General features: G+C 51.4%; 1 protein-coding gene and 1 long non-coding RNA gene across 2 annotated transcripts; both read right to left on the bottom strand.

Annotated features, from left to right (window-relative positions):
- Window positions 1-4,469: 4,469 nt before the first annotated feature.
- Window positions 4,470-7,476, bottom strand: LOC110476132 (uncharacterized). Its single transcript, XR_013340495.1, has 3 exons — window positions 7,308-7,476; window positions 6,162-6,306; window positions 4,470-4,494 (listed from the first exon to the last, which is right to left on the bottom strand). It is a non-coding gene; the product is annotated as an uncharacterized LOC110476132 (long non-coding RNA).
- A 1,346-nt stretch (window positions 7,477-8,822) lies between these two features.
- Window positions 8,823-20,642, bottom strand: CCNL1 (cyclin L1). The gene is made up of 11 exons (XM_021540841.3): window positions 20,361-20,642; window positions 20,110-20,184; window positions 19,851-19,960; window positions 13,780-13,900; window positions 13,304-13,368; window positions 11,919-12,018; window positions 11,687-11,791; window positions 11,298-11,439; window positions 10,121-10,232; window positions 9,902-10,000; window positions 8,823-9,196 (listed from the first exon to the last, which is right to left on the bottom strand). Exons 1-11 carry the CDS (start codon window positions 20,625-20,627, stop codon window positions 8,845-8,847), a joined length of 1,548 nt encoding a protein of 515 aa, XP_021396516.2. The 5' UTR covers window positions 20,628-20,642; the 3' UTR covers window positions 8,823-8,844.
- Between the last annotated feature and the right edge of the window lie 259 nt (window positions 20,643-20,901).

Raw genomic sequence — 20,901 nt, 5'->3', positions numbered from 1 at the left:
GGGGCTGGGAGCAGCCTGGGACAGGAACTGGAGGAGCTCTGAGGTCCCTTCCAACCCAAACCAGCCTGGATTCCACCATTCCATCATCTCAAACCTGGCCTCTTGTCCCCTGTGTGTCCTGGAGCAGCAGCTGCACTAAAGGGGGGCTGTGGCCAGGGAGGAGCAGCACAGAAAATACCGGGAGCAGGAGCGGGATCACGGCTCTGGCACGACGGAGTGGCCAGGTCCTGGAGCCAAACCAAGCCCAGAACAAATATTTCCCTCCTCCCCCTTCCTCCCAGAACCCGGAGCTCCTGCTGCTAAGCAAGAAACAAAGGATGGAAATGTCAGGGACCCCTTTTTACTGGCTTTGAAAACAATTTAATGAATCTCACCATGTCAAGGCAAGTTTACCAAGTGTTTTCCATGGTGGGATGACAGGCAGAGCACAAAGTGCCACAGAGGACGTGGACACCTCGTTACAGCCCTGAGATTTTAGGAAATCAAATTTCCTGCAGGAAGTTCTTGTGAGAGGGTGTCAGGGTCCCTGCCCTGCAGGACTCGTGGCACGAGGCAAAGCCAAACAAACTCCAGGGACAAACCTGGCTGTGGGCAGCACTCCAGCCCTTCCCTGGGAGAAATCATCCCGTGGCACGGGGCTGTCCTGCCCTTCCCTGCTGCAAAGGTTCACTTTGCCTGGCAGAGCTGGGGGTGCTGCCCGCTCTGGAGGGGGCTCCTACAGCCCTGACCCTTCCCAGAAGGGATCCCCTGTGCCAGGGAGGGAAATGGGGCTGGGGCTGCTCAGTGTGAGCCCCAGACACGGCCCTGGTGTGGCCAAACCCCTCCTGGCTGACCCTGCCAGCAGGGTGGGAATTGTCCCTGCTCCCAGGGCACAGAGGGACAGTGCAAGAGCAGCCCTGGAATCTCAGTGCCTCAGTGGGGCTCATCCTTTTCCCACCTGAAGCTGCCCAAAATGAAATGTTCTCCACAGATGGTACGATGGAGAGTCCAGCCCCTGTCTGGTCCTGCTGCTCCTGCAGCAGAAATGTGCCCATGCACAGCTTGCCATGGATATCACTTCATTCCCACTGGGATATCACAAACCAAAGCTGGGATGATCATTAACCTTGCTCTGAGGTGTGTGTAGGATCTGAGATCCCGACTGTGCCTTGCTGATGGAGTTTTTCTACAAAAGAAAAAATTGGACTGCAGGAAAAAAAAGCATCTTAGTTCCTAAGCAGTGTTAAAAGTGCATGGAAATAGAAACTGATGCCACAGATCATTAAAATGTATTAATCAGAATAAAAGCATGACTGTCTTTCTTTGTACTGTGCATTTTCAATAACAAAATAAGAGTAGGATAATGAAATTGGGGGAATTTCCTTTTGCAGACAACCCCCCACAGCTGCATTTTTAGTTAGTTACGACAGGCCCTTATTTCCATCATGAAAATTCGATGTTGAATTTTGTCCTTGGTGGATACAGGTGGTTGAGAGTGCCCTGCTGAAGGAAGAACAAACCCCAAACAGCCGTGATGCTGTGAAACACTGACCCAGGGTTTCATCCTCACAGCACAGCACAGAATTCACTGGGGTGGGATGATCAAAAGGGAATGAACCTTGGGGGGATTTTCACACCAGGAATGTGATTTGTGTGGAGCATCCCAGGCCAGGGCCAGCTCCCAGGGATTGTTCTCCTTGGTGCTCCAGGCTCTGGAGTGATCCCAGCCTGCTCCACCCCGAGTGGGGACAGGGCTGGGTGCCCTGTGGGACTCTGCTGCTGCCCAGAGAGCCAAGGGATGGGCACGGGTGCCACCAGACCTCTGGGGAGGATGGAGACCCTTCCACTGAGGGGGTGGTCCAGGGTGTCTCTGAGGCCACTTTTCCAGGGCTCACCCTCCCCTCTGCTCCCTGTGGTGGGATGTGGTGCCAGGCACGGAAAGAACCCAGGGTGGGAAATGTCAGGGAAAGGGGGGAATAACCCAGGGGTGCAGATGGGAGGAAGGAGCTGACATCTGGAAAGGAAAGTCTGTGTGAGAAGGAGGAAAATGCCCTCTCCTGGAGCTGTGCAGCCAGGGAGGATCCCTGGGCAGTGGTGCAGCCCCTGTGCTTGAGTCATTCCAAAAGATCCATGGAAAATGTCCTGGCAGGAGCAGCCCTGCGCTGCAGGAGCGGCTGAACCGAGTGTCCCAAAGGGGATTTTCCATCTCCTGATTTATGGGATGTGGAAAGTGGTTTGGCCTGGCACCGCTGCAGGGAGCAATGCCCAGCTGGCAGGACGTGCTTGGAGCTCGGGGAAAGAGTCCTGGGAGAAATCTGGTGGGCACAGAGGAAAGGAGCCTGGAGAGCCACAGAATGCAGCAGGTTCTTCTTCCTGCTGGAGGGTCACACCCTGTCCTTCCCAAATGTCCTTCACCATCGTGGTTGTCACTGCCTGCATTGAGTTGGAAGGACCTTAAATCCCACCCAGCCCCACCCCAGCCATGGCAGGGACACTTCCACTGTCCCAGGTGCTCCAGCCCTGTCCAGCCTGGCCTTGGGCACTGCCAGGGATCCAGGGGCAGCCACAGCTGCTCTGGGCACCTGTGCCAGGGCTGCCCACCCTGCCAGGGAACAATTCCCAATTCCCAATCTCCCATCCCTCCCTGCCCTCCGGCAGTGGGAGCCATTCCCTGGGTCCTGTGCCCCTGTAACGCTGGCATTGCCCTCTCCTGGCAGCCTTTCCCCATCCAGGCAGCTGAGCAGCATTTCAGTGCAGCAGAAATCGGGGATGTAGCTGGATTCTGAGAATTCCCTCTGCTCTGCTGCACGGCCGGGGCTGGGGCGGGCACCGGGAATTCGGGAATGACGGCAGGGAGGGGCAGCCTCGGGAATCGTGTCTGTCCCGAGAAGCTGCTGAGGAGCCCGGGGCTGGCTGAACATTTCCATGAATCATTGGCTTTTATGGAAATCCTTCCAGCATCCTCTCCCCAGCTGTTTCCTGTGCACCGTGCTGCCTGCAGGGCTTGGTTTAACTTTCCGGGACTCAGCGGTCATTTTAATCACCACGGAGCTCTGAACAAAGAACCACGTGTGCCTTTGGGGAAAACCACCCAAAAAAGGCTCCTGGGGAACAGCTGGGAGGCGTCTGGGCAGGGTCAGCAGGATTCGGGCCTCGCTGGCTGTAACCCCATCCTGTTTGCTGGCTTGGGGAGGGTTTTTTAGGTTCCTTCTAAAAATAAGCCCAGCACCTCCTTGGAGGGTGATGGAAGGAGTAGCTGCAGTTGGATGAGGCACAAATTCACTGCTCAAGCTGGACATGGGGAGAACTCGGATTTCTGAAATCTGGATGAAAGGCTGGTTCTGGAGACCAGGATTTTCTGTGTTTTTTCCGGCTTTTTCAGGATTTTCTGTGTTCATAGAAATCCACAGAAATCCTTCCCTCTGGCTGGCTCTGGGTAAGGATGTCCCAAACCTGCTGAAGATCCATCTGACAGGGAAACAGTCCCTTGTCCACAGGACTTCCACTGGGAGAGGATCTGTGTGTGTGCCTGACCTGGGGAATCCATGGCTGGGCTGGGCCATGCAGGAGGGCTCTGGAACCCGGGCTCAGATCCCCTCCCCAGGATCTGTGGGACATTCTTTCTCTGGATCTGTGGGACATTCTCTCCCCAGGATCTGTGGGACATTCTCATCCCAGGATCTGTGGGACATTCTTTCCCTGGATCTGTGGGACATTCTCACCCCAGGATCTGTGGGACATTCTCATCCCAGGATCTGTGGGACATTCTCTCCCCAGGATCTGTGGGACATCCTCTCCCCAGGATCTGTGGGACATTCTCACCCCAGGATCTGTGGGACAGCCTCTCCCCAGGATCACAGCACTGCTCAGGGTTCTTATCACGAGCCCTTAATCCAAAGCCAGTGCCTGAAATAACAGGAGACCAAAACACCTGGGCAGGCTCCAGGCACAGAGCAGGAGGAGATGCCCAAATCCCAGAAGGCAAAAAAGTCTCCAGGGATCCCTCTTAGCCTGACCCAGGGAAAAGGATTCCGGGACCTTAAACCTCAGGATCAGCACAACCCTGGGAGCAGGAGCAGGACACTCGGTGCTCGGGGTGCCCACAGAGCCGGGGCTGCCCCTGCATCCCTGGCAGTGCCAAGGCCGGGTTGGATGGAGCTGGAGCAGCTGGCACAGGGGGAGGTGTCCCTGCCCTGGCACGGTGGGATGGACGAGCCAGTCTCACCTGGGGTTGGGGTGGCTGAGCACCCTGGGGACACTCGCTGCTGTCGCCGCTGGCTCTGCAGAGGGCAGGGGAAGGGTGGCAGTGCCCCCAGCTCCGGCATCTCCGCCGCTGCCGGGGAAGCCACGAGGAGCCCTGGAACAAAAACAGCCCCGGGGCCATCCCGTGATGGCAGCCAGAGCTCCTGCTGGAGGCAGCAGTCACAGATAACATCTCCGATCCTTCTTGCGGCTTCCTCGATGGCAAAGCGCTACCGAGCGCTCACCCTGCCTGGCCACGGCCTTCTGAGCATCCTGCTGGGGAAAAACAGGGAATTCTGGAGGGCTGGTGTGGGGCTGGGCTGGCCAGGGCTCCCAGCGCGGGGAAGCTCCCGGGGGATGCTGAGGGGGAGGAAGGGTGAGGGTGCTGAGGGTGCTCCGTGCCCTGGAGGAGCTGTTTTATTCCCCTGGAGGTGTTTTATTCCCCTGGAGGAGCTGTTTTATTCCCCTGGGAGGGGCAGGGTGGCAGCTCCAGCCTCTCCCCCCACTCTGTCCCTCTCAGTCACTGTCTCCCCACTGTGTCCTCAGACCAGGTGTCTCCTCAGCACGGGGGCAAACTTTAAACCATCACCTGGCAGAAAGATGCTGGAAGTGTTTCCTTTTTTAAAGGTATTGAGACACAGAAAAGCTTCAGGCCTTGAACAAAACCTCCACTTCTCACCTTTTAACCAGGTATTGAGGCATAGAAACCTTTGGGGTTTGAATAAAACCTCAGCTTCTCACCCCCTAAATCACTTTAAAACCGGACCTCTGGCATTAGAGTCTCAGCTCCTGATTGCTCCAACCTGGGCTCCCAACTCACAGGGAATTTTGGGAAGCTGCAGCAATCCCTGAACAGGGGTAAGTAAATCTGTGAGGGCTTTGAAGAGATTCACTTGGTTTAAGGTCATTTTGCTGTGGATTTCCCCTCCCGGCTCCTGAGCAAGGCCCCGGGGCTGCCCAGCACCTGCAGGGATCAGAGGGATCAGCCTGGCCCGGAACATTCCCGGGATGGGGCAGCCACAGCTCCTCTGGGGCAGCTCAGGCCGGGGTGAGGAACCCCCACTATTGTAAGAGTCTACTTTGAGCATCTTACAAATACAGCAATTTTTCAGCTGTAACTTAGTGGGGGATTTGCACCTCTTCCACACCCTGAATTTGGCAAATTTTGCTTTAAAAAAGAATGAAAATGTTTCCAGTTTCTCTTTTCCCCTTAAAGACATCAGGGAGATTTATTATACTTCTGCTCATAACAATGTGTGGAATTAGATAATTGTAATTAGGCTCATTGTGGGTTTTGTGCTTTTAATCACTGAACTAATGAGGGAATGAAGGGAACCCGGGAGTGAGGGGAGATCCAGGGAGTGATGGGGGACATGGAATCCATGGGAATGAGGGGCACAGAATCCATGGGAATGAGGGGCACAGAATCCATGGGAATGAGGGGCACAGCAGCCCTGGAGCCCCAGGGGGTTTGGGAGCTGGAGTGTCTCTGCAGGGTGGGGACACGAGCCCCTTGTTCTCTCCAGCAAACCCATCCAGGAGGATTCTCCATCCTGGGACAAAAATGGTCACTTTTGCCAAGTTTTCTCCTTCCACTGGAATATAAAGACTTTTTCTTCAGGCCAGCTTTACTAATTTTAACTTTTGTTTGAATGGCCCTGCTGGGCTGTGGCCAGGCAAGAGGAGGGGATGGAAAGCTGTTTCCTTTGCTGGAGTGCTTTTTCCAAAGTGGATGTGATTGCCAGCCTGGCCAGGAGGCTTTGCTTCCTGCCCCAGGGAGCTTGGAAGTGACAAGGAGCATGGACAGGAGAGTCACAGACCCAAAAAAAACCCCAAAAACCTGATGTGAAATCCTGGATTCTATGAGCATTTCCTGGCAGGAGCAGCAACCAGGGAAAGCTTTCCTGGGAAAAGGGCCTTTATCACCTGCTGCCACTCACCTGTGGGTTTGGGGTGACTGAACCCTTGAGAGGGACCTGTTGGGCCAATTTCCACCAAAAATATTCTCTGATTGTTCATTTTTTCTCTTCCCAAACCATCCAAAGCTCCTGGTCCACACTCATCCTTCCAGTATCAGTAACAAACCTGAAAGTGAAGGACAGGCAGAAGAGTTTGTATGAAATGCCTTGAAACCTTTGCATCTTTTTGTTGAAAATTAGTCAAAAAAAATAAAATCCTTTTTTTTTTTCAGAAAAAAGTGCAGCTCTGAGGGTGAGACCCACCCAGGCAAAGCCCTGTGCCCATTTTCCTGTCCCTGTGGGTCTCAGATGTTCAGAGCCCAGTGGCAGCTCCTGATTTCCAGCAGCGTGGCAGAGACTGCAGCATCACCCAGGACAGGAATCCTCCAGATTTCCCAGGAAAATCGTCTCAGCTGCTGAGCTATGAGCAGAGTGTAGCCCCAGGTGACTCCTGGAGGTCACCACAGGTGCTTGAAGTCCATCAGCCCTGACAAATGATTAATTTCTGGGACTCGGCTCCATGAAAACTGGGATTCAGGGATACTTCCAAGTGTTAGGGGAGACAGGCGCTGTGGTGCAGGGACATTTGACATTTCAGCTGTGGTGCCCTGCAGCTCCTCATGCCAAGTCCTGCAGGGAATGGGGCGTTCAGGGGCCCCTCAGGTGCCCCCAGAGCCCCAGGGCCAGGCTGTGCCCCCACCTGGATCTGCTGCTGGCACAGCCCTGCCGGGTCCCTCCCTGGCTGGGGGAGATTTGCCAGGCAGGAGAAACGCCGAGTCCTGCTGGGCTGCCCGGGAGCAGGGATGGCCTGTCCCACGTCCCCTGCTGCTCAGGGGTCAGGGAAGCTCTGCAAGCACAGTCAGTGCTCACCCCAAGCAGGGCTGAGCCCCCCACGGCTCACTCCAGCACAAACCCCAAACCCAAGGCAGGAGAGGTGCTGCTCCTCCAAACCCAGGGTGCTCTGGACTATTGGAGCGTTTTATCTGGGGGAAAAAGCTCCAATTCCCATAGCAACCACATTTTCCTGAACATGACACACACAAACAGCAGATACAGACTGAAAAACAGTGGTAACCAAGAAACAGAAAGAGACATTTTATCTTTTCCTCCCCGAAAACACTCACTCACTTTCAGCCTTTCCAGAGCAGCTGCAGAGGGGGCCCAGCAGGACAGAGGACAGAGATGTAGCAGGCACGGAGCTGCTGCTCAGGTTTCCTCTCCTTTCCGAGGGCTGTGGAACATCTGCCGGGCAGAGCCTGGCACTGCCCGTGACAGGGACCAGCCTGCAGCACCTGGGCATGGGCAGGGGAACATTCCAGCCTCAGCCACAGCAGGAATGGGAGAGCCCAGGAGAGCAGGAGCACCAACACCTCTCACCTGCGGGCTCCGGGGCTTGGTGCTGCCTGAGCAGCAGCTGAAGAACCAGACCCGATTCCTCCTCTCCCCTTGCAGCTCACAGCAGCTCCAGTCCAGGAGTGTCCCAGCAGTTCCTGCTCCCACACAGAACAGCAGCAGCCCAGAAGCTGCTTCAGAGAAGTCCATGACCATTTATTCCAACTGCTGTGGGGCTTCCCAGCTGCACCCCCTGAGGATACAAACATCCAAGGCTCTCCCAATTTTCCCCTCCCAACAGCAGCACACCCACACCCCGAGTCCCACTCAGGCACATGGGTCAAAGCCCTGGCATGTAAGAAAATCAACTTTAGTTTCCACGGATTTGGCATCCAACAGGCAGTTAAAAAAAAAAAAAAAAGCTTTATATTTTATTTTTTGTAAAAATCTTTGAACACATGCAGACTAAAACCAGTGTAAGAAAGTCTCCACCATGTTTAAACAAATAACTATACTTAAATATAAGCGTCTGCAATTGACTGGTATAAAAATAATGTACGTTTTGCTTTTTTACAGAAATCCTTTCTCCAGTTCTCAGCTCAATAAACAATACACAACTCTAATACATACAGTGAACCTGATCGTTTGCCACCTCTGGGATACTGCTAAGGTATTATGTGCAAAAGTTGGTAACAGTTTCTTTCCCACGAGAAAAAAAGGTCTACACCTTTCAGGAAACCAGACGGGGTTGAAGCTGTTGCAGCCCTGGTGGTACCTGGCGGTCTGAGGGGCTCAGTGCTGGTGCCAGGGCTGGCCCAGCCCCACGGTCCGAGGGGCTCAGTGGCAGTGCCAGGGCTGGCCCAGCCCGCAGTCCTGGGGCTCAGCGGCGGTGCCAGCCCAGCCCGTGGTCCCGGGGCTCGGTGCCGGTGCTGGTGCTGGCCCAGCCCCACAGTCCCGGGGCTCAGTGCTGGCCCAGCCCGCAGTCCCGGGGCTCGGTGCCGGCCCAGCCCGCAGTCCCGGGGCTCGGTGCCGGCCCAGCCCATGGTCCCGGGGCTCGGTGCTGGCCCAGCCCGCGGTCCCGGGGCTCAGTGCCGGCCCAGCCCGCAGTCCTGGGGCTCGGTGCTGGCCCAGCCCGCAGTCCTGGGGCTCGGTGCTGGCCCAGCCCACAGTCCCCGGGCTCAGTGCTGGCCCAGCCCGCAGTCCTGGGGCTCGGTGCTGGCCCAGCCCGCAGTCCTGGGGCTCGGTGCCGGCCCAGCCCATGGTCCCGGGGCTCGGTGCTGGCCCAGCCCGCGGTCCCGGGGCTCAGTGCCGGCCCAGCCCGCGGTCCCGGGGCTCAGCGGCGGTGCCGGCCGTGGCCCGAGCGGCCGCTGCCGTGGTGCTTGCCACCCTTGTGGGAGCGCTCGAAGGAGCGCGAGCGCTCGCGCCGCTCCCGGTGGTGGCCGCGCTCGTGCCGGTGCTTCTTGGCCGCCTCCGAGTGCTCCCGGGACTTGCTCTGCGAGCGGGAGCGGGACTTTTTCCGCTTGTGGCCGTGCCTGCTGCTGCCCTTGAGCTCCTCGCGGCCGTGCTTGGCCTTGGCGTGGGGCGAGCCGTGGTTGTGGTGCCGCCGGGGGCTGCCGCTGTGGCTGCGCGAGCGGCTGCGCGAGCGGGAGCTGTAGGTGCCCGACAGGCTCCGCCGGTTGTTGTAGCTGCGAGAGACAACAACAAGGTTAGAGCGTGTCCCCGCACCGGGAAAAGCAAACAGACATCAGCGCTCTGGCTCCCAAGGTACTGCAAGGAATCAGGCTCTGTCCCTCAGGGGTACGGGAGGGAGGGCAGGGAATGTCTCAGAACCTGCCCCATGGAAGGCTGGGGTCAGTGATGTGGGATTTAAGGTCCTTCCAAGCCCCACCACTCCTGTGAGTATTTTAGTTGAGCTCACTGGAAAATAAACAGCTCAAACTAAAACCAGAATGCAGCATCTTTTATCCACCTTATCAAGAGTATTCTGTCAATGCACCACATCAAAGAGTGGGTATTGCCTTTTTCTTTCAGTGACTTCACCAAGATTCAAGTTGGCAGTCTCCAACTTAGATGCGAGCCTGAAGATTCTTAGGAAAGCCCTATCTAAAGCCAGCAGCTCTCCCTGCATCCCCCTCCTCCTGTACCACGAGAGGAGCAGAGCCCTGAAGAACCAGGCACTGCACAGGGAGCACTGACACAAGGAGACTGCACACCTGGGGCACTTCCCTCTCCTTCCAAGGGCACTGTGATCCCAGAGACTGCTCTCACTTGTCCAGAACAGACTCCTCCAGTACAGTGCAGTTAGGACAGGCTAATTTTACAGCCTGAACTCTCCAGAGCAGCCCCACGCCCAGCCCCCAGAGCCTCCCCAGCAGCCCAGCCCCACTCACTGCCTGCGGGGGCTGTGGGAGCGCGAGCGGGACTTTGTCCGGGAGCGGGAGCGGCTGGCGCTTCGGCTGCTGCGGCTCCTCTTGCTCTCCTTCCTCAGCCTGCAGGGCACAAACCAATGCTCAGGCACTGACACACCACAGGAGCTCGGAGGAGCTCCCTGCGCTGCTGCTGGAAGCGTTTGTGCTGAAGTGTTCTCTTAGCAGGAGAGTTTTACCTACCCGTTGTAAGGGCTCTTGGAGGTTTGCTGCCTCTCTTCTGGCTCTTTTTTAATGGTTTTGGTATTCACAGACACTGGAGATTTCTCCTCCGCTTTTACTTCTCTTGGGGAAGCTAAGAATTAAATTTCAATTTGAAATCAGTTCTTTATTCATACTTTGTTATAGACACACTATACACCACTCCGGCACCTTCACCAGGACTGCACTAAGTGTAGCTATGAACTCTACATCTATTATTTAATCCCATCTCTCCACTTATATTCACTCCCAGAATGGGATATTTGTGGGGAAACCCACTGCCCATGAAGGAGGAACAGAATTGGGACCTTCAGAGCACACAGCCATGCTCACCTGGGGCCAAAAGGTACAAAATAGAAGCTGCCCTTGTGCCCCACAATACAGAATGTGTTGCCTTGGCATTATTTCCAATTCTTTTCTATAAAGGATTAAGCCTGCCCAGCAAACTTAGGTTTCCTCTTTACAATAATGGCACGAAGATAAATGAGTAACAAAATTATCCAGTTAATATGTCAGTCTGTCTCTACAGAAAGTTGGTGCAGCCCAGAGATGGATTCACCTTTCATGGAAGTGCTGTTAAGCCCAGCAGAGCTCCTGTTTTCAAACTCTTCCAACCTGGCTCCCTCCCTGCAGAAAACACTTCCCTTGTTCTGTCAGAAATTCACACTGCCCAGCCCAAAGACCTCTGAACACTCAGGACTCCTCAGGAGAAACCATGAGAGTTCAGACAGACTGGCCAGTTCAAAATGCATGTTCCATTTAATTCCCTCTGACGCCAAGGCAGTGCTGGGCCTCTCCCTCCTCCATGTCCTGCCCACCAGCTGTCTGCCCTCACTGCACCAAACAGTTGCCAAGCGCATAAAAAAAACAAGCAGGAAAGGAATTTTCAGATACCTGCTGCAAAATGGGCCATGAAGGCTATTGCAGCACCCCCAAATTAAATCCAAAAAGCCTCTCTTCACATCACAGAACACACAGCAACTCCTGCTACATTATCTTACTCTCTTAAGGGTGCATATTATTAATGTATCACCTCTTATCTGGGGCAATGTGGAATAAAGCATCTCCTTTCTAATGTGGATTCAAGGCTTTGAGACTGGTTTTAAAATCTACATTTAAAAAAAATAAAAAGGTTTCTCTGTTCAGAAAACAGACTTACATGGTTTGGATGCAGGAGAAAAGCCACCCAGTGTTGAGAGTGCTGGAGTTCCATCTGGATTTAAACCTTTTGCTTTCAGTTTTGCCTCCTGTAGTGCCATTTTCCTCTTTTCTACTTCTTTATCCAGAAAGTCATAATTGGGCTGTGGAGGTAACAACCAGGTAAGAAGCTGACCTAATGTAATTCAAATTTAATCTCATTTCTGAAAAATATTGAGTTGGCTTTTAATGATCTGTCCAGTTATGTAACTTCCAGAATTTATTCTCGCCTTAGAGGAGCCCTTCCCATTAGCACATCTGTATAAGGCATTCCCAAACTTTTCTGACAACCATAATTCAGCTCAAGCTGCACTGAGCATCAAGCAGCAAACCCCAACATGTCAAACTCACCTTCTTTCTGGTATAAAGCTTCAGAGTTGTTAAGCAGATCTCCTGAATCTCCTCTTCCGTGGTGCCAAAGAGCAGGAACCAGTGGGGACGGGTAGGCAACGGGATCTGAAAATCAAACAAGGAGAAGCTCACTGGAGATTTCAGGTCAGGTTTTGTTGAAGTTTTTCCATGAATTTCCTTGGAACCAGAGCAGCAGCACTGCTAGGCAGAGCTCAGAGCAGGCAGGGCTCACCTGCAGGGCTCTAGCAGCGAGGTAAATGCACGCACACGCGATGGTCTCCGGCTGGAAACGAACAAACACGTTCGTCCGGAGGCTGTCGTTCATGTAATTCCTGAAAAAACAAAGCAGCACAGGTTGGAACTCCAGTTTGCTTTTCTTTTAGAGGACAACAATACTGGAGACTCAATTGACTTTATTATTTTTTCTGTTGTTACATTAAACGTGTGATTTCTTTCAGGTTGTGCTGGATGTTTACACGTGTCACTCTGTGACAGTCTGCAGCACTGCCACTGTTTTAAACCCCAAGGCAGTAATGTGTAGCAGTAAATCCAAACAGTGTGGAACAGCCACTTCCTAGCTGAAGTTACTCTGGGAAGTGTCCACTGAGTTACAATTTAACAAGTACTTTGCATTTGTCCAGCTGATTTGTCTTAAACACCAATGGGTTTGTATTTAAAGATCAATGTAGAACTCCAGAGCCATCAGGAGAGCAAGGTACATTTTCAACCTACCATTATCCAGAGACTACGTGCATCCTGCAGAGTTCATAAAACTCTGAGTGCATTTAAATTCTGTGCACTTTGAGTCCCTTTAACTTCATCCAGGGAGATGCACCCCATTTGCTCACTGCGTGTTGGGAAAGATCTGTGAGTTAGAACTGGGCCCTGACGTCCTGAGCTGCTGCTGTTGCACAGGGCTGGCACTGCCAGTAACAGATGCCCAGAGATGGGGTGAGCACAGAGCTCCATGGATTTCTAAACTCCCAGCATGGGAGAGAGAACAGCAGTCAGTCAGTGAGGACTCTACACCCCCATGCCCAGCCTGGCTGCTAAGTGAACATGCTGCATGCACTGTCACCCTCTGTTTAACTCCAGTTTAAATGCTAAATCAAAGAAACACTGGCAGAATGGTCCCCCACGTGTCCTTTAACATACAGCAGGTAGGCAACAAAGACATCGAGAAACAGTTGTAACAGTTACTTCTAGAACCAAATATACAAATCCTGGCGCCAGGACAGAACTAGGAGGTGCTGCCCGATGGCTTTGGGTGACGGCAGTGAACTCGCTGAGGCTTGCACTGGCTTGGCTGGAGAGAAGGGCAGCCAAAGCAGCCATCCCCAGGTCATGGGCTGAGGTGCAGAGGGCAGAGCTCTATGACTTACCAGCAGGGACTACCCTTCAATCAAAGAGTAGAAAAAAGAACAAAGTTAAATTGAGTTCTCCATCACTACGCTGGAATCAAGCCATGAAAATAGTAAGCAGAAACAAGCACCACGAGATTGTCCAAATGTGTTTAGGTGGTGACTTACATCTCATTGCTTTGCATAGGGATCAGCAGGCTTGTTATTTCTGCTACTATTTTCCTGGCTAGGAAAAGAATGGAAAATAGCAACTTACCAGGCTGTCTGTACCAGGGTTTGATTACGTTCACATTCTAGGACTTGTAAATACATAACAATGATCTGAGGAATAAGGAGGGGAGGGAAAGAAGAAAGAGACTCAGTTTCAACACAAAGCAGGAGTAAGGAAGTACACATATACATATGTAAAATGAAATCAAACAGGATGCCTGAACAATGGGGGCTCCTTCTCTCCAAGCACACACTCTTAAGCTCTCATGTCAGCCCACCATTCTTTACTTCACTACTTTTTTATTTTCAAACCACACATCTCTACCTTTTCCCAGGGAAGTGACTTTTTTCACAGTCAATATGGCTGTTTGCCCAAGTACTATGGCAAAAGCTTTTAGTAACCACAAAGGAACAAAGAGAAGAATTCAGGTCATTCTGACACCTGTGTTTCTTGTTCCACAGCTCCCAGTGATGCACCAAGGTAGAGTAAGAATTACAATTACATTATTATTGAGAACTCACCTTATGAGGATGCTTGACATGAACACAAAATCCCAACTCCTTCAGTACCCTTCTTTCTGCTTTGATTACTTGATTTTTGGTGTTTATGTAGTTCTGATCAAGTATCAGGGGGCTTGGAGTCCTATAGTTTGCAAGAAATAAAATCAAAACTGTTTTGCATATCCAAAAATAACGGCAACTCTGTTTTCCCTTCCAACCAACTAATGGCAACAGAAACCGGTTTTCAACTCCTGCAAGCAAGTTTAAGCATTAATCTTGTGCTGTCCAAGTTTAGATAAACTAGTTTAGTCGATGCTTTGGCTAGCTACAGATTAGATGGCTGAGATTAAAAAAAAAATAACCTTCTGCTCCTGTGTGTGCAAACTGCACTGCTCCAGCTGCTGGAAGGAGTTGGCTTGATGGGGGCACTCCCAAGAACTTTTCCTCTCCGTGGCAGAGCTGGCAGAAGGAGTCCTTTGCCAGGCAGGATTTCAAAGCAGAGGTAAGCCAGACCAGGGCTCTCACTGGCATTAAAGCAGCACCTCGTGCTCTAGAAATTGCAGTTTCCTATGCACTGAAGAGCAGCTGATTGACCCTTCAGAGAAGCCAGCCCTGCCCTGTGACGTGAGAAAAGCTGAGTGAAGCACAGAATTAACCTGGGACACGGGTCTGCCTGGACTCTGGGCCTGCTCCCCTCTCCAGGGGTACCAGGGATGATCCTGCTGCTGCCAGCATTTGCAAAACAACAGCTCACTTCAGAGAGAGATTTCAAACTCCAGCACCGTCAATCCTAATTCCTCCCAAATCCAACCCCTGCACTGTCCAGAGCATGTTTAATCACAAAAACCTTCTGTACACTTGATGCACAAGTGTCACACTCCATTGCATATTTGCTTTGTCCATGCTTTGACTTGACCTTTCAACATTCCACATGGGATATTTTAATCCACTTCCTCCCGAAGACAGACCAGCTTTTTCCCTGTAATATGCCTCACACATTCCATGAGCTTTCCAAAGCAGAGTAATGTTTTTTTCAGCTCGTTATGCTCCAATAAACCACGGTTTGTATACACAATACACCCCAAGCACTGGTGACAAATTTATTTTACATTACCTTCAAAAGAAAAAGAAGTAGTGCAAAGTGGATTCAAAATACAGCTTTTGTTGTATCAGACAAAACATTTCACTACCAACTGGCAAATTCCATGAGTGGATCTCGCTTCTCTTCCCTGATAGGTCACAGAACAGAAAAAATACTCAAAAACCAAGGTTCCCACCCCAAGGAAGAAAGGGTCAATTTAATGGCAAAGCTGGAAAAATCCAGTTAATGCCATGATCTCTGCAGTCACCTGGACAGGCATCGATGGCCATGGGCAAAGGACACCAAAGCCTTCTCTAATGAAAGCACCTTGTACCCCCATGCACCTGAAGCATGAGCTGTCCCTGCTCTTCCCAAGGGGCTCAGATGCAGCTCCCAGCTCTGGAATGAACAACTGCAGCTTCCCAGTGCCAGGCTGGACCCGCAATTCAAGTATTGTTTCTTTACATAAAATGCCAGGTTTGCCACGTTCCAGCAGAGTAACGTCTCTAGTTAAGTGTTACTCTCACTCATCAGGGCCAGTTTATGAACTTTTTCCTTTCAGCTCCTCTAAATAAACCCAAAACCGGGAGATTTTTTTCTTTTATGGTTGTGGCTGTTTTTCTTTTCTCCCCATAAATTAAGTGAAAATGAAAAGCTCTTCAAGCCTCTTTAGGATAACTACTTCAGTGAGGAGCTGATTGTGTCCAACACTTCAGCACTACAGAGACAGGCTGAACAGAGCTCTGGAGTGGGACAGTGAACAACCACGCTGAGCTCTTCCCATCAGTGAAGCTGATTCACTTCCAACTCATTCCCATCAATTTTGCTGGTGTTGAAAACATTGCCTTCAGTACTGCTCTCCACTATTTCATCTCCAGATCACTGGCATTAACAGGATCTGCAGAGCAGCACCCAGAGGAGTTCAGGTGTCCAGGCTGTTTGTCAGCAGAAGGCTTCAGCACAGGTGGGAAATCTCTGGTTACACACTTAGGACAGCCGTGATTTCCAGCCTATTAACACAATCTCCAGTGGCACTGCTCAGGATCACCCACCACAGCACCTTCCACATGTCCCTGCATTCCCTGAGAGCTCTGGCAGGAAGGTAAGGTGGCTCCAAGTGCAGCAGGACAGATGGGATCCTTTACTGTATTTTAAGTTTTCATTGTCCTTGCACAGGGCCATGGGATCAGCACCAACAGCTCGCCTGGCCCAGGTTCCACAGCACAGGGACAGCAAACCCAACATGCCAAGGGTGCTCTGCTTCTCTCTGCTGTCCCACACTGCTTTGGTCACAAGTCCTACAGCCCAAGGAAGCCATCGCTTTATCCAGACAGGACTTCCAGACAAATACAGCCTTTTATCCACTCGTGGAAAAATAAAAATCTGCAGGAGACTGAAGTGTGTTACTGCACCTTATTACTGGCACAGGTCAGGCTCTCCACTGCATTGATTCACCAATTTAATACTTTTGCCATAAAGTCTGCAATGCTGGTAAACAATTATTCTTAAGTTAGAAACTTCAGAGATTCCCCTCTGAAAAACTTCTTTGTTTTCTACTACGAATAAAGAGGAACTTTACCAGTGCATTTGCTGCACTTATTCTCAGTCCAAGAATTATCTTAGGGCCAAGTAACAAACCAGAGAAAGAGAATTTAGAAGCTCATATATGAAATATAAGCTTCAAACCCTGTATAGCCAAGGAGTGTTACAAGTTCCTACTTGGAATCTGCTCGTACAGATCGGCACTAGAGCTCCAGGCAAAACTTCATCTTTAAGAACAGAGCACACAGTGGGCCCTCTGGGAAGTCAATCCAACACTTAAGATGTAAAACTTGATTGGGATTTAGATTGTGTAACAACCCAGAAGATTAACACACACTGTGATGTGTTTGTAACAATAAATAAATTACAAATACGTTTTTTAAAAATCACTCTGACAAATGAGACCTAAGTTTCCCACACAGCTGCAGTTTCATTTGGTGCAGTATTCGACTCTGATGTCTTTGGCATGACTAATACTTGGAGGAATAGTGCCCGGCATGGAGTTTTGTTCCTAATGAGCAAAGCACTCGTGACAAGTACAGCAGAGCACCAGCACCCCGTTTCAAGGAGCAGAGATCTGTTACGCTGGTCAGTACAAGAACACCAGTTCTCTGCTTGTCTCCAGGATCACAACCACAAGCAGCACAGGTTTGCAGGCAGTCTGGAGGCACTAAGGCCGTGTGTCATTAACGCAGCCCCGCCGCAGGGCCCCTGAGTGAGGAACAGCTGACTGAGCACCTCAAAGCACCACGTGAGATTACAGCACCACACGAGTCACATTTCCAGTCTCAGGACCTTCTGCAGCTTTCAGGCACAGTTAAAAGAAATAAAATCAACTTCAAACTACATTCTACAAGTTAAACAACAGTTGCACTTTGCTCAGAACAGAGGTTTTGGCACACAGTTATTTAAAAAGCAGTTTTTCCATAGTACGAGCTTTTCTCCATGCACACAAACATTTTTACATGCAGTTCTACATCACATATGCTCGTCAAAGATCCCAAAGAAAATATGCTTGTCCAAAACACTTATTTAACTTTTTCTTACTTCTCAGCATTAGAAATACCACCTCGGTCGACTACATGTCTCATAAAAAGACAATTCCAATGCAATTCCCAGTTCTGCAAACAGGTACATAGAAGGGACTGCTTACATCATAATTGATAAAAATGTACAAATTCAAGACTTCCGTACCCTTGTTTTACTGTGAATTCAAGCTGCAATTATACAGAGCCAGAAAGTGGAACTAAGAACCCAAAACTGGTTAAGAAAGAAAGCAAAGCCTACCCAAACTACCCCAAATTCGTGTGCAGGTTAAGAGCTTCAGTTAACAGAAATGCTAGACTAAACTAAAAAAGAAAGTACAGCAGCCTGTTTCAGTTCTGGGTTGTGTGTGAGAGACTAACTACAGCCTAAGTGTTAGCATCAGTAAAAAATAATAAAAAAAAAAAGGTCAAGCTAGTATTCTAAAAACCTGGACAGCAAAGAAAAAAGCTTATAACAAGATACAGGAGTTCTTCCAAATGGTTCACCAGCGGCCAACCTGTTAGTCCCCCGATTCCAGTGACCTATGCTCAGAGCACTGGCTTCTCCTTGGGGATTTTCGATACTTCACTCACTGTTGCCATGACGACAGCTTCATCTTTATGTACCACTCCACATCACCCAGGCTTTGGTAAATGTAGCTGGTCGCTGTATAGTCGGTTGCAAGGGAAAAAAGAGTTGAAGTTAATAACGTGTACAGGTGATGGAATTGTCAGCTTGTAAAAAGTACAGAAAAACGTTTACATCCTGCTTGCTAAAAAAAAAAGGGGGGAGGGGGAGTGTGCAAGTCTGAATGTCAGACTGCAACATTTTTAAGGTTAATTTCATGCAGATTCACTCAGAATCGCAGAGCAACAATACCCATTTCTCCCGAAAATAATGGGTAGCAGTGCACGATTTCTCTGGACATGATGCACTTTAGGCACCACGTAACATGCACAAGTTGGGATTTGGAACAGGCTAGCTGGAAAGATTTAAATTCACAGGTTAAGTTCAGTTTCTCTGATCCTTCACACAGCACAAAGAAACAACTAATTTGTATTCTTGTTGCAAAGAAAAGCAAGGCATATGATTAATTAACCTTCACTGCCTGGACGGAGGCCAGAACGTTACTAATCACTGAGCCTGCTGCAGCAATTCCAACAACCAGACTCCCTTAATAACTGGGGAAGACAATCCCACTGAATTCACACCTGGCATAACTTCACTCAGCTCCCTCAGGGCCATCGGGGAGAACAGCTTTAAAGGCCACACAGCACAAAGCTCAACTCCAACGTGTAACACCAACTCTTCCTGCTTGGATCTAGAACTAACTAGGCCAACACCATCAGGAGGCAGTAAAAGCCAAAGCTCTGCCTTCAACAGAAGCATGACCAGGATAAAGACACCAACAAACAGCTGCCTTCCCTAAGGGATTTTTACTGTTTCTCAAAAAAGCTTGCACAACACGAATTTAAAATTCCAGCCGTCACCTGGTGACACAGGGCAGGGAAATGAAGTGTGTGTTTAACACTGCAGCTGAAAACAAAATCATTCTGTAACTCCAGTGTACCTGAAACTTTAAGCAATAAAGCACCAGAAGCAAAGCTGAAGTCTCCAGTCCCAGACTGTGACACTGCTGCCCGACAGAATTAAGGAGATTTTGTGTTCAACAGCAACCTAGAGAACTCTTTTCCTTCAACCACACCTTCTTCCTTTCAATGCACCAGTTATTTGCTTTACACACAAAGAGCAGCATTGGGCACCCAGAACTGGGACAGATCTACCCCACGTGCACACGGCCAGGGGAGCCCCCACTGCACCTCACAAGCACACCAGAACAACGCCGCTCTCACTTTCTGCACCTAAAAATGCCTTCAGCCTCCCAGACTCAATTACACTTTCCTTACCACTACAGCTGCAAACACCAAACCAGGCTTTTTTCAGGTACTTTCTAAAATGGCTTTATCTGGAAGGCAATATTGTCACCACTGAAAGTTCAGCTTCTTCTTAACAGGTATTAACATCACAACCACACTTGGACAGCCACAGACTAACGAGAAAAAAGCCCATCAGAACTGCTAAATATGGTTAAAAAACTGCAAAATACACAGCAACTCGCTGACTACGCACCCCTAAGACTATTTTACAATAACTACGAAATGCCAGAAAATCAACAGACCTGAAACTACAACCATGGTCCTAAAATTAGAACCAATACTTGCCAATCATAACTCGTAGCTAAACCAACAACGAAAACGGGTCTACCAAGCGAACAAAAGCAGAGGCAGCCGAGATTGCACTGTACTGCCTACACAGCAGCCAACGGGCACTCCCTTCTCAATTTTAGGTCGTTGAACTTAGCCTGGAAAAATACTGTGAATTGAGAACTGCAGCGTACATTAGTGGTAACAGGTGCTTATGCTCATAACGAAGCTGATCTTACCTTTTTGCTCTTAACTGCCGCAAGTGATGGAACACGTTGATCACGTCCCTTATCCGACGAGGCGCCTCTTCGATTTTGGACGCGAGATTGATGCAGGCCATAGCAACAATCTGAAAAGAAGCCCCGTTTCCGTTGAGCAATTTTCAACCCAGATAAAGTGAGAATTACGTAACTAAGAAGCAAACCCGCCAGGCTGGAAGCGAGCGGCCTGCGTGGCGCGTGGCCGCCCTCTCCCGGTGCCCCCCCGGGCCGCGCTCACCTCGAAGCTGTGCTTGACGAAGGACTTGGAGTAGAAGAACCGATGGAACAGCACCTGCCCCGTCGCCATGGCCACCTGTGAGGGCAGAGCAGGAGGGAGAAGGAGCCGCGTCAGTGGCCTGGCCCAGCGCCGCCATTTTGTGTGAGGCACCGCCGCCCCCCCGCTCCGCCTCACGCCCTTCCCGCCGCCACAATGGCGGCGCCCGCCCTTCCCTTCCCTTCCTGCCCCCTGCGAGCCGCGGCAAAGCCCACCTGCGGCAGCCGCAGCAGGATGCCTGCCGCCTGGATGAGCTCGCAGCCCAGGATGCGCAGGTCGGTCTCGCACTGCAGGTCCAGCCCGTCCTGCATGGAGGGGGTGGGCGAGAGCCGCTCCTCGGGGATCAGCGAGTGGTCGATGGTCAGCGACACCTCGGAGTAGAGCCGGTCGCCGATGAGGATGCCCGGAGCGGCGGCGGCGGGAGGAGGAGGCGGCGGGGCGGGCGCGGCGGGCGCGGCGGGGCCCGGGTGCGCGGCGGCCATGGCGGCGGAGCGGGGCGCTGGGGCCGGCTCCGCTCCCGGCAGCGGCCGCGCGCCGACTGCGCGGCCCCGCGCGCGGCGCACGCGCCACGGCCGAGCGCGCGCCGCGCGCGGGGGGCGGCGGGAAAAAAGAGTCCGCGGGACACGCCCCGGGACCGGGAACGGGAATGCAGGAACGGGAACGGGCTCGGGAGCAGTGCACAATAACCAGGGGGCGGGAACGGTGCTGGATAAAGCTGGAAATACACAGAATCACCGCAGGAGTTGGGGCTGGGAA

This window comes from Lonchura striata, chromosome 10 (assembly GCF_046129695.1).
Source record: "Lonchura striata isolate bLonStr1 chromosome 10, bLonStr1.mat, whole genome shotgun sequence".
Lineage (NCBI taxonomy): Eukaryota > Metazoa > Chordata > Aves > Passeriformes > Estrildidae > Lonchura > Lonchura striata.
Note: the sequence above shows the minus strand (reverse complement) of the source record. Positions and strands in the feature narration are given on the sequence as shown.